Raw genomic sequence first — 12,855 nt, 5'->3', positions numbered from 1 at the left:
TGTCAGGAAGGACCCTCCCAAGGGCCAAGGAGATTCTTGGGAAAAGCAGCCAGTGGAGCAGGACCCCTGGGTCAGCGGGGTGGGCCCTGAGACAGGGGTGATAAGTGGAGGGGGAGGCGAGGACTGGACAAATGTGGAGCCCGGATGCCACCTAGTGGCTCCCTCACCTCTGGCCCAGAGCCCTGGGGGGAAGGAAGATGGTGCCCTCTACCAAGGGCTCCAAAGGCCATCACTTTTCTTTCTTTCTTTCTTTTTGATGGTGGGTGGATGGGGTGGTGGAGACTTAACCCAGAGGCGTCTTACCACTGGGCCACATCTGCAGTTCTTTCAATATTTGGGGATGAGGTCTAAGTTGCCCAGGCTGTCCTCAAACCCAAGACACTCCTGCCTCGGCCTCCCCAGTCACGGCCGCCATCACACCTGTAGGAGGTCGTAACTCTGAGTGCCAGAACAGGACAGGCGTTTTAATTGTTTTATTCCATCTCATTCTCCCAGATTCGAGTCCACAAAAGTCCTCTCTGCTCTTTTCCCAGCTCTCCAGGGAGCTTGGAGCAGAAAGATGAATTTCCAGCCCCGAGGGCCTGGGGCTTTGTGGGGAGGGCACGGCCAGGAGGAAAGGCCACACAGGAGGTGGTGAGTACCAGGGCCTAGGATGTCACCCCCCACTCGGGTGGGCAGGTGCACGGTGGCCCCTGGGCTTAGAAACCACCCCTGGTGACAAGCGTCCCCACAGAAGTCTATAATTGACAGAAGTCTCTAGATCACACGGGGAGGTGAGGCCATGTGAGAAGCAGGGGGAGGAGACTTCACCCCTAGGGACGGCTGCTTCCAAATCTAACAAACCCCAGGGCAAGCGCTGGGCTGGGCAGCCAGCCAGTCAAGTCCCAGGGGGTGCCGGGTCAGCGTGGGGCTGGAGGCACACACAGGAGGGGACAGAAACAGGATGCCCTTCCCCACTGACAGCAGGCTCCTCTGGGTCCCCTTCCCGCTGGCCCAGCCCAACCGGCTGCCCAGCCCGCCCCGGGGCCCTGAGCATTTGCATATATTTGCATAGCCAGTCAGGTGGGTCCAGCTCAGGCCTTTTTGTAGGGAAAGTGACATCAGTGCAGGGCCGCTGAGTTCTGCTCCTCTGTGAAGGACGTCCAGGGACACCACACCTGGAGAGCCAGGGGCATGGCTGGGGCCTGGCCTCCAGGGGTCTGAGATGCTGGGGATCTTGGCTGGGCCATGCCCCAGGCAGGACTCAGCCCCTGGGGTGGGGCTGGGGGTGGGGGTGGGAGCGGTGGCTAGGCTCCTCCCGGGGCCCCACGTCTCTGGGGTTCCGCCAGTGCTTGTCCTTCTTCCCCGACCTGTAGGAGGACACGGTGGGATGTGGGAAGAAGAGGGCTTTAGGGGTGATAATGAGCTGAAGGGACCCCCGCTTCCTCCTAAGGAAGCTAACTTGGCACACGGGGTAGAGGTCGAGGCTCCAGCTGGGGAGGCTGGAAGGCTGGGCCTCCCCAACACCCCAGGCCTTGCAGGTACAGGGCAGAACCACCCAGGGAAGACCCCCAGCCCCAAAGGACACCGAGGACCCTGAGGTCCCTCGGGAAGGCAGGCAGTGGATCCGGCGGCTGGAGACAGCAGTGGGCAGAAGTCCTTAGACTGAAGCCCCCTCCCCAGGCCCAGGCCCCTCCATCCTTCCCAGCGGCCTCCCCTGTCCCCCCAAGGCCCCCACAGCCACCCACCTCCTCTTCAGAGCTCTTTCTCCAAAGAAGTGAGTAAAGATGAAGTCCTCGAAGTCATCCACCACGTCGTCATCGCCTGTCTGTCTCACCGCCGCCTCCTCCAGGCTGTCCTCCAAGGCATCCACGAAATCCCGGAAGCGGAGGCGATCATGCCGGAAGACGCCACCCTCGCCAAAGTAAGCGGGCAAGAGGGGCAGCTCCTTCATCAGCTGGCCAGCCCAGGGCAGCCGAGCCAGGTATGTCGTCAGCAGAGAGGCCAGCTCCTGCTGTCGCACAGGGGCCAGCTCCATGCCAAAGAAGGCCAGGCCCTCCTGGCGGGCACACTCGGTCACACCAGAGCAGCCCTGCGGGGCCCGGAACCTGCGCTTGGACAGCTCCTCCCAGGCGGGCAGGGGCGCGTGGCCATCTCCAGTCTCTTCCCTCCACCGCGGGTGCTTCTGCCTCTCCCCAGAGTGCGGGCTCCCGCCTCTCCTCGGGGCCTCCTTGGGGTCCTGTCTCTTGCCGTCCTTCTTGCCCCCTGACTGCGCCACCCCTGGCTTCCCCTCCTTCCACTTCCCTGCCGGCTCCCTGTCCTCCTTGTCCCCCCAGCTCTTCTTCCTCTCCCAGCCAGATTCCTCTCTCCTAGGTCTCCAGGGCTCAGCCTTCCGGTCCCTCTGCCCATCACGCCACTTTTCTTTTCCACTCCACTCCCTGGAATTCTGGAAATGGGGTTTCTGATGCCAGACCTCGGAGACGTTGGCAGAGACCACAGGGTCCTGGCCCCAGCTCTCCAGGCCCTGCAGTGTCTGGGCCAACCGGTGGCCCAGCTCGGCCAGGCCAGCGTGAGCGGGGGCCCCTCGGCCGGCGTCCTGCAGGCTCCGCTGCAGGTCCTGCTGCACAGACCCCAGCAGCCGCCGCTGCCTCTGCAGCTCCTGCCGCAGTGCCTGGGCCTCGGCCTCCAGCCGCTCCTTCTGCTCCAGGAAGCCAGGGTCCGGCTCCTGCCCCCGGTGGCCACGCTCCTTGGTGGCCTTGCCCGGCTGCGGTTCTCTGCCCCGGGGGAGGCACAGCCCGTCTGTGCCCCGGATGCAGCTGCCCTCCAGCCCTTGGAGCCGCGTCCTCAGCTGCTGCAGCTCCGACTCTAAGGCCCGCTGGGAGGCCTCACCCTGCTGCAGGGCCCCCCGGAGCCGGGCGTTTTCCTCCTCCAGCCCCCTGGGCTGCTGCAGCAGGCTCTGCAGCTCTTCTTTCTGGGCCTGGGATAGGGTCAAGGATGGAAGGAACCAGAGTCCTTGTCAGATTGGACCCAATACCTCCTACCCCAATTCCACTCCATTACCGCCGGCAGGGGCCCAAGCCCCTATGGACTGGGACACCCGAGGACTCGGCTCGTCCTCCCCATCCTTACCCTTAACCGGTACTTCTCAGATTCCCTTAGACGGCCAGTGCGTGGCCCTCGTGGCCCTACCCACCCCGTGCCTGGAGCAGACACTGTGAACTGATGCTAACCGCTGAGCCTGGCACATCCCCTCCACAGCAATCAGTCAGAGGGGGCATGCCACGTGAAACAGGGACGCAGCCTGGCCCAGGCCTCAGCAGGAGGCCCGTGGAGAGAGCTAGGAAGGTGCCCTGCACGTGGAGGCCCAGGGAGAGGCTCAAGGTGTGTGGAGAGTTGGAGGAAGGACACTAGGACAGACACCTGGCTAAGGTGGGCTAGCGAGCCAGCGCCGCCCTGGCCATGCTCACCTGCAGCTGGGCCTGTAGCAGGCGGATGTCCTGGTTCTCCTTGGCCAGCTTGTCCAGGAGAAGGCCCATGTGCTGCAGGCTGGGGGTGCTGTCAGCGGGCACCGCGGCCTGCAGCTGATCCCTTGGCCTCTCCTAGGGGCCGAAGAGCCGGTTTCCTCAAGCTCCCCAGGCTGTCCCAGGCTGTCCCAGCAGCCCCCCCACACCCCTCCACACAGACCTGCCCGTCCCCCGCAGCGTCCACCAACTCAGGCTCTGACCCAGGATCTGGCAAGACCTGAAGGTCAGCTTCCTCCGTGGACCCTGCAGGAAAGTGAGGTCCTGAGCCTGTGCCGAGGCCACTCCTCCCCACTGTCACCCACTCAGTCACCCTCCTGTCCTGGACAAACCCTATAGCAGGGGGTCCAGTGAGATAAAGGGCAAGAGTTACCCTGAACAGCTGGCAAGGTCAAAGCTGAGAAGTAACGTGCAACACCCTCCTCCCAACAGCCCCCCACAACACCCTCCTCCCAACACCCCCCCACAACACCCTCCTCCCAACACCTTCCTCCCAACACCCTCCTCCCAACACCTTCCTCCCAACACCCCCCCCACAACACCTTCCTCCCAACACCCTCCAACACCCCCCCACAACACCTCCCACACAACATCCTCCAACATCCCCCACACAACACTCCCTACACAACATCCCCTCACAACACCCTCCTCCCAACACCCGCCAATACCCCACACACAACACCTTCCTCCCAACACCCTCCAATACCCCACCACAACACCTCCCACACGACATCCTCCAACATCCCCCACACAACACTCCCTACACAACATCCCCTCACAACACCCCCCACAACACCCCCTCCCAACATCCTCCTCCCAACACACCCCACACAATACCCCTCTCCCAACATCCCCCTCCCAACACCCTCCAACACCCCCCACACAACACCCTCCTCCCAACACCCCCCACAACACCCTCCAACACCCCCCACACAACACAACACCCTCCTCCCAACACCCCCCACACAACACAACACCCCCCCACAACACCCTCCTCCCAACACCCCATACAACACCCCCCACACAACAGGCGTGCACACGTCGGGCTCCCCCCACTCACCAGTGTCCGACTCTAAGAGGCCACCTGGGGATGGAGATGCCAGTCTGGTGAGACCTCAGGGGAGGGATGGGGTCAGGGAAGGTGACGGGGGCAGGAGGACAGGGCCCAGGCAGGGGAAGTACCACTCACCAGAGAAGAGGAGGATCCCCAGGCCCAGCAGGACCAGGGCCCCCAGGAGGCACATGTTGAGGGAGAGGCCCAGCTCCCCGCCCGCGCTCTCGCCCCTGGCCTGGTCCTCCACGTCCAGCGGCGTCCCGGGCCGGGGCGGGCTGGGCTTCCGGCCCCGTCGCCTCCGCAGGCCCTCGACGTCCACATCCGTGTCGTCCTCACTGCTGGAGCAGCGGCCCTCCGCCCTGACCCAAACTGGAAGAAGGGACAGGGACAGGGCCGTGAGGGAACTGGAGAGACAGGACACGGGGACAGAGGGCAAGTGGCGGGTGGCCCAGAGAGGACATCTGAAAACCCTGCCCCCTTGTGCCCAGGCGTCCCCGACAGCGCCTGCCCAGTGTGGAGGCAGGAGACCTGTCAATCTACAGATGAAAAGAGCCACTTCCCTCTTAAACGCATCCTGCATCCTCCTTCCTCCAACGGTGGCTCACTTCCAGCTTCTGCGGCAGCCACCAGCCTCCCTTGACACTCTGCCCCTACAGCCTGCCCCCTGGGCTCTTCAGTCCTGTGGGTGGGGGTCTCCCTGGTCCTTCTCTGGTCCCCCAGGCACATGCCCAAACTCATTCCCCTCACTTCCCCTGAGGGGAACGAGTGTCCAACCCGCGGCCCCACCGTGGCCGCCCCAGAGCTCTGGCCCCTGGCCTCTGGTTGTCCTTCAGGAACCAATCATTCAACACACTGCCTCCAAACTGGTTCCTTCTGGTGTCCCCCAACTCGGGGGATGGCCGTGTTGCCGCTCATCCAGCTGAGCGAAGCTCTGAGGTCCAGCCTCTTCACGCCCCACTGCCCCAGCTCGGGTCTTGCTACCCACTGCAAGCTGCCCCCAGATGCAGCCGGGCCCCAGCTTCTCCCCCTTCCAGCACGTTTTGTTGTTGTTTTGTGGTTTTGTTTTGTGCGGTCTTGGGGTCGGAGACACAGCGCCAGCACCTTCTATTTTGAGACAGGATCTTGCTGAGTCACTGAGGCTGGTCTCGAACTCACACCCCTCCTGCCTGTCTCCTGAGTAGCTGGGATTAAGGGGTGTGCTGCTGCACCCTCCTGTTCAACAGAGAAGGACTCCTCACCCCCCCCCCCCGTCTCAGTCCTGGACACAGCCTCCTGCACACCAGAAAGGTGGTCCCACCCCGTGTGAACGCTTCAGCCTGGGCCTGGAATGTTCTCTTCCTCCTGCCCTCAGTTGGACTCCAGGTTCCAACCCCTCCCAAACGGCATCTCCACCCATCCTGACTCTCCCTTGCCCTCCACACGAGCCCTGTCTGAACCATCTCCAGTTCTTTGGGAGCCCCTTTAGTTGAACCTCCTTTCTGCACCCCTCGAGGTCTGACTTGCCGCTTGGCTCCGTCTGGCCTGCTTCTTACACCATCCCTGAGCCACCCTCCTTCCCTCCTCCTGGGCTGGGAGCCGGCACAAGAGGGGACTCTGGAAATGAGGGCTGAGTTTCAGAAGCCAGAAAGGAGGGGGTTCCATGGCACAGAGGAAAGAGTCAACCAGAAGTGAGCCCCGAGGTGTGACCTCGGTCAAGTCACTTGACCTCTCTGAGCCTCGATGGTAGAGAGCTGCTGAGTCCCAGGCCCGGAGCTGAGCACCTGCTCAGCAGCGAGGACTGCTCCCTCTCCTGAACCTTCTAGAAGAAGAGCAAAGGGGCTCTCACCTGCTTTGGGGGTCGTGGACAGGCTCTGCAGAGGGCCCTGGTCGCCCAGGTCCTGTGTGTCTGGTCCTGGGCTTGTGTCGGGAGTCTCCTGCGGGTCTTCCTGAACTGCCGCGTCTCCTGGGCCAGGAGGCTCCACATCACAGTCACCGCCTCCCAGAGGACCCTGAGGGGACACAGCCCTGAGCAGAGCCCACAGGGCCTGCCCACGTCCCCGCCCACTTCCTCCCTGACCCCAGTGGGGTCCTCACCTTGACCTCAGGCTCCCCTGGCAGAAGGCGGTCACACTGAGGACTTTCCGTCTCAAACAGGGTCCCTGTGGGGGAGAAAGGGCCACTTCCCCAGCTGAGCTTCCCAGTCACCTGTCCGGCTCCCACCCACCCTCCCCAGGTGGAGGGGCAGGAAAGAGCCGGGCGGGACCTGGGCGAGGGGTCTACCAACTGAGAGCAGACCCCCAGGACGGGAGGACAGCCACCGGGCCCTGCTCGGGACACTACCTTCTCCACCCTCAGCTACAGGCGACTCGTCACCGTCACCGTCGGCCTTCGGTGGGCTCCCAGGGGCCGGGAGGGCCCTCTCGGACTCGGGGTCCACCCTGGGTTCTGGGCCCAGAGTCTCCACAGGAAGGCTCTAGGGAGGAGAGGGGCGCGCACGGGGCTGCAGCAGGACGCCGTCAGGCGCAGGGGACCCCAAACCACATCTCAGACCCTCAGCTGAGAGCTGACCCAAGGGCTCTCCGCCCAGTCCCTCTCCACCCTCGTTCCAGAGGCCACGCTCCTGTTAAAACTAGCAGCACTGCTGCAGGAGGCAGGGACCCTGCACAGCCGGCAGCCCCTGGGGAAGGCCAGCCCGGGGCCCTCCCCCACATCAACAGGGCGACTCAGTTATTAGTTGGGGTAGGAACAAAGTCCTCACTGACTGCCCCTGGTGCCTAAAGGTCAGTGACGATCCCAGGTCTCCTCACACCTGCCCAACCCCTTTTCTTCCTCGCTGTCCTGGCCTTTCCCATTAGCCCACGGCTCCCACACAGGCCCAGTCTCCCGCAGGTGCTGACACAGACGCCCCGTCCCCGGTCACAGCCAGCCTGACTCCCTGGGTACCCACAGCCTCTCCTCCCTCTGGCCCACTGCGTGCCCACCCCACCCATGGCTCCTGCTACCACCCCAAGGATAATTCTTTTTTTTTTTTTTTTTCTTTTTAAGTTTTATTGGTACCAGGGAGGGAACCCAGGGGTGCTGAACCACTGAGCCACATTTAAGGTCTCATTTAAGGTTTTGCTTAGGGCCTCACTAAGTGGCTGAGGCTGACTTTGAACTTGCCACCCTCCTGCCTCAGCCTCCTGAGCTGCTGGGATGACAGGCGTGGGCCGAGAATAATTCTTGACCTTGGTCTGTTTCTTTGCAATTTTCAGATCATGTTTGACTCATAGTCACCTCATAAGGCTACAAGGCAAGAATCACAATCCTCATTTTTTAAGGGAGGACAGAGAGGGGACATGGCCTGCCCGGGGTGCAACAGTCAGCAATGATAACCCCACCCCAGGCCAGGGCTGATTGAGACCGCAGTGCCTGTCCTTCCCTAAACTGCCGCACCTCTGCCTGTGAGCCCTTGGCCTGTGTATCCTGCTCAGTGCCATTGCTGACGCCAACTCCTCCCTCCCAACAGGGCTCCTCCCAGCACCTCAAACTCAGTAAGTCGAAGCCAAGCTCCTCTCCCGCTTAGTGCTCCCCTCTTAGTGATTCTCACACATAAGGTGCCAAGGCTGGGAATTCTCCAGATCCTTTGTTGGTTTTGTTTCACAGTATTTGGGAGTGAATCCAGGGGCACTCTACCGAGTTACATCCCCAGCCCTTTTTATTATTTTAAGACACAGTCTCACTAAGTTGCCCAGGCTGGCCTCAAACTTTTGATCCTCCTGCCTCAGACTCCCACATTGATAGGATTACAGGCATGTTCCAACATGCCTGGCTCCGCATCCCTCTGACATCCTGTTTCCACCCTGTCTCCAGGCACTAATCCCCATCCTGCATCCCCTTTCTCCCTTCTCAGTGGTTCTAGGAGCACAGGGGTCCCAGGGGCTTCTATACCACCAGCTGTTATCTGGATGGCTACAGAAGCCCTCGTCCCTGGCTGGGTGCAGTGGAGTGGCACATATCTACAACCCCAGCTACTTAGGAGGCTGAGGCAGAGGACTGCAAGTTTGAGGCCTTCCTGGGTAACTTAGTGATCCCCTGTGCAAAAATGAAAATTAAAAAGGACTAGAAGTATAGCCCAGCGGTACAGCATCCCCGGGGTTAAATCCCCGGTACCAAAAGGAAACCAAAACAAAACCCCACTCTACTGTCCCACTGTCCCTGTTCTCACGCAGCCCACACAGTGGCTTCAATATCTGCCCAAAGCAATGAATGCTGGACACCCCCAGTCAAAGTCCTCCCTGACTGCCCATCAGGAGGAGGCTGGACTGCCTCACCAGGCCCTCTGGACCTCTTACAGGGTTCCCAGGCTCTACCCCAGCTTCATTTCCACCCCATCCAATGGCACCCCCGCCCGGTTCACCTGCACACGGCTCTCGGGCCTTTGCTCTTGCTGTTCTCCCTGCTCTTCTCAGCTCACCCAGCTGGTACCCTTCCTCCAGGTACAGTGAAAGCCAGCACCTGACCCTGGAGCCAGAGCTCCCTCTCCCTCCCCAGAGTTCCTCCAAGGCCAGCAAGAGGTGATACAGGTGACCACCAGGATCGAGGAAGGGGACACCCAGAAAGCAGCCCACCCCTTCAGCGTCCCCTCCCGCGTGGTCCCCAAGTCTGTTCTTCCTACCTCTGAGCCAGCAAGCACCCAGCTGTTATCCACATCTGGGCAGGTGGCCATAGTGGTGAGGTCTCTGCGGCTGCTGGGGCTGCCACCTGCAGAGAAAACCTCTTTTAAGGACCAGTTTCCTTCAGGAGCGGCAGGATGCAGAAAGCAGCCTTTTTTTTCTTTTAATATTTATGTTTTAGCTGTAGTTGGACACAGTAGCTTTATTTATTTGTCCTTATGTGGTGCTGAGGAGCAAACCCAGGGCCTCACACATGCCAGGCGAGTGCTCGACCGCTGAGCCCCGGCCACAGCCCCAGAAAGCAGCCTTGACAGGGTCCCAAGGATGAGGACTGGTCACCAGCCTCAGAGCCAGGCCAGTTCCAGGCCTTCGGATCCTGACACCTCAGCTCTTTGGGGCAGAATCTGCCTTGCAAATCCACACCTGCCCAAGTCAGAGAGAAGCTGCCTCCTCCAAGGACCCCCAGGGCCTTGGGAACCCGAACTGACCTTGAAAGGTCAAAGAATCCAGGGCTGGGAAGACCCAGGTGAACAGAGTCCAACTCCCTGAGGTCACACTCAGGGAAGAGGAAGTTTGGAAAGGTCAACTGACTTGCCTTGCCAAAGACCAACAGGTAATAAGAATGAGGACAACTTCCAACACCAGACACCTCCACAGTCACCACCCCCTCGGCAGGGCCTCCTCTGCTTACATCTCCCACCACCCACCCGCTGTGGGAACTCAAGGGCTCTGGACACCACTCACACACTAGCTCACTCTGATTCAGAGTGGGGGGGTGGGCCAGGCCCGGTTTGTTTGTTTTTAAACCTCTCAGAGGATTCTCACTTGCAGCCAAGGTTAAGAAGCACTGGCCCACCTCAGATCCACCTGGAGGAAGCACTTTTAGTCCAGCTCCATGCTCACTCTCCATCCTGAGTTCTGCCCCCCTTACTAGTTAGCGGCAGGGTCTGGTCTTAGGAAACTTGAAAGGTGACTGAGAAAAAGGGGCTGTGGCAACTACCATGTATAAAGCACTTTACAGTTTGCAAAACATAGGCAAGGGCTGGGGTTGTGGCTGGGGTTGTAGGGTGCTTGCCTAGCATGTGTGAGGCACTGCATAAAAATAAATAAAGTTAAAAAAAAAAATAGGCAAAAGTCAGGACTGTGGCCCTGTCCTCCGCTAATCTGCTCTGACTTGGCAGAGTGGGGGCTAGCACATTATTCCAGCCTCCAAAGCCAAGCGTAAAACAGGGTCACAAGGGAGGGACCTTAGCCAGGTGTAGGAGTGCACAGCTGTAATCCCAGCAACTCAGGAGGCTGAGGTAGAAGAATCACAAGTTTGAGGCCAGCCTCTGTAACTTAGTGAGACCCTGTCTGAAAATAAAAAATAAATAAAAAGGGCCAGGGATATAGCTCAGTAGTCAAGTGCCCCTGGGTACAGTCCCTAGTACAGCCAAAAAAAAAAAAAAAGAAAGAAAGAGGAGGAGAGGGAACGCCTTCATCCAAGTCCAACCCTGTGCCCTCGGGCGGGCTGCAACTGGGACCAGGCCTAAGGGTGAAGCGAAAGTTAAGCTGACCCCTCAGAGTCCTGGGCTGAGCTCCTTCAGAGGTAGATGAATGGGTGCTTCCCCAGGGGTGGGAAGGGCAGTAAACAAATAGGACTGTAAGGAAACACCGGGGAAAAGTGAGGCCAGCGGTGTCTGTAGTTCTGCCCTCAAACCCAGCGACTGCCTCATCTGTGGAGCTCGAAGTAAGCCCTGGCCAGTGTCCTGGTGACTTTGCCAGTCATGCTGCAAGTTCAGGATGGGGGAAGGACACCCACCCCTTCCCACATGGAGGCCAGAGCCAACAGGTCACCGGGGCATGGCTTTATGGCCATCTGTAGAGCCATAGCTGTTCAGCCTCGTGCTCAGTCCCTCCCCCACTGTTCTGTCATCTCTCCATCTCCAGTTGCTGCGTGTGACTGTTAACAGGTGGTGGCAGGAAGGAAGTGGCAGCAGCTTGGGCTGAAGTCCCTGTTTATCCCTGGCTGTGTACAGCCTGCTCAGGTCCTCCAGAACTAGGCACCATGGCAACCAGGGTGATGTCAGACCCACTGTCTCCATGGAAACCAGCAACGGGTATTTGGGTCAACAAGACAAACAAGAAGTCTGGAACTCCTGCACTCAGGGTCCCAAACCCTGACAGACCTCTCTCTTGCCTGTGTTCGCTCAAGATTCCAAAAGATACCCCTGTTCTCCCAGGCCAGCATCTCACTGCCTTATTAGGAAGTTCCTTCTGCTCTCTCATCTCCACCCTTTCTTGCTGCGTTTTCAGAGTTTTTCTTCTCAGTCCTCTCTGAAGAAAATCCACTCCCTCCCCACTATCCCCTTTCAGGAGGGATTCAATAAGAATCTCCTGTAAGAATTGTCACAAACTTCTGCTTTTATAAGAAAAAAGCCAAAGCGGGGGCTCTCCCACTCTGTACAAAGCTAGCAAATCTTGCCTCAGGCTAACTTTCAACCCAAGAGTTGTCCCCCAAACCTCTAAGCAAAGGACCTAGGGCCAGTTCCTCTTTTGAAAATGACCTTCCCCTGCCTTCCCCCAGTTCTAGGTTTTCGAAAGGCAGCTCTGTGGGTCCTCGGTGGTGCCCAGTCCTTCTAGAGCTCTACCCTCTTTTCCTTAGCTCCCATCTCCCGGGGCCCTTCCCCGCTGGAGCATTACCTGACCCAGCTCTGGCTTCGGGCTTCAGCTTAACTTGTTTCCCCAGGTTTCCAGCCCAGGGGAAGAGGGGAGGCACGTGACCCGGGGACGGGCCAATGGAGAATCGACTTCCCCAAGGGGGCGGAAACTTTTGGCCAATAAGAATTGAAATGGGAGTCGGGGAGGCCAGAGATCTCCCAGGCCCCCAACCTGGGATTGACCTCCTGACGGGCGAGCGAGGGCTCCCCAAAGGGAATTTTGCGTGGCCTTCCCCTCTTTCCTCGTGCCTAAAATTTCTGGAGGAAAGAGCCAAAACTGAAAGGTAAAGGGTGTTGTTCCCGAGATGACAAGGACAAGAAGCCAGGTTGGCCCAGGATAGACAGAGACAGCTGTAGGATGGGGGAAGGGAGAGGGAAGGGTGGCAGACAGCCCTCCTGCCACTCTTCCCACCGGCTCCAGCCACTGCTACTTTAAAAGCGGGTGGGGTCTGAAAAACATCCAAAAATGAAATCTGCTAGGATGTTGTGGGGCTCCCCCTCCCTCCCCCCACCCCGCGGGGGTAACGGGGCACTGACCACTGAACCACACCCCCAGCCCTATTTTGTGTTTAGGAGACAGGGACTCACTCACTGAATAGCTTAGTACCTTGCTGTTACTGAGGCTGGCTTTGAACTGGCGGTCCTCCTGCCTCAGCCTCCTGAGCTGATGGGATGATAGGATGGGGGGGCCCCCTCACTCTGAAAGCTACCCTTCACCCCAACACAAACGACTGAGAGGTGGAGAGGATGAGCCCTAAACCTAGAAGAGTTCAAGCGCTTGTGTCCCAGAGATCTTGGAGCCAACTGTCCTGCCTGGCTCCAGGCCCGGGCCAGGAATGTGCTCAGAAAGGAAAATGGGTTTCTCAGAGCAGGAACATGGGGAGGGGTGTGTCAACGCAAGGCCTCCTTGACTCAGCAGCTTGAAGCAGTGGATCCAAGGGGTTGGATCTTCCCGCCATTCCCACTTC

General features: G+C 59.5%; 1 protein-coding gene across 3 annotated transcripts; it reads right to left on the bottom strand.

Annotated features, from left to right (window-relative positions):
* Positions 1–458: 458 nt before the first annotated feature.
* Positions 459–12,007, bottom strand: Pbxip1 (PBX homeobox interacting protein 1). 3 transcript variants are annotated; one of them, XM_078027459.1, is made up of 11 exons: positions 11,871–12,007; positions 9,191–9,276; positions 6,874–7,006; positions 6,628–6,692; positions 6,380–6,542; positions 4,690–4,923; positions 4,561–4,584; positions 3,664–3,746; positions 3,447–3,578; positions 1,728–2,956; positions 459–1,349 (listed from the first exon to the last, which is right to left on the bottom strand). In XM_078027459.1, exons 2-11 carry the CDS (start codon positions 9,239–9,241, stop codon positions 1,244–1,246), a joined length of 2,220 nt encoding a protein of 739 aa, XP_077883585.1. In that variant the 5' UTR covers positions 9,242–9,276; positions 11,871–12,007; the 3' UTR covers positions 459–1,243. The 3 variants fall into 3 exon arrangements, with proteins under 3 accessions (XP_077883585.1, XP_077883587.1, XP_077883586.1); XM_078027461.1 differs by having other exon boundaries at positions 6,907–7,006; XM_078027460.1 differs by lacking the exon at positions 4,561–4,584.
* Positions 12,008–12,855: the final 848 nt, after the last annotated feature.

This window comes from Ictidomys tridecemlineatus, chromosome 11 (genome assembly GCF_052094955.1).
Source record: "Ictidomys tridecemlineatus isolate mIctTri1 chromosome 11, mIctTri1.hap1, whole genome shotgun sequence".
NCBI classification, from domain to species: domain Eukaryota; kingdom Metazoa; phylum Chordata; class Mammalia; order Rodentia; family Sciuridae; genus Ictidomys; species Ictidomys tridecemlineatus.
The sequence above is the reverse complement of the archived record's forward strand: the minus strand, read 5'-3'. Positions and strand labels throughout refer to the sequence as shown.

Excerpts from the sequence above, each read along its gene's own strand:
- Pbxip1 (XM_078027459.1), bottom strand. The coding sequence starts at position 9,241 with ATGGCCACCTGCCCAGATGTGGATAACAGCTGGGTGCTTGCTGGCTCA. Across the intron at positions 7,007-9,190 it reads GGGTGCTTGCTGGCTCAGAG|AGCCTTCCTGTGGAGACTCT; the intron begins GTAGGAAGAACA and ends TCTCCTCCCTAG. Across the intron at positions 1,350-1,727 it reads GAAAGAGCTCTGAAGAGGAG|GTCGGGGAAGAAGGACAAGC; the intron begins GTGGGTGGCTGT and ends GTCCTCCTACAG.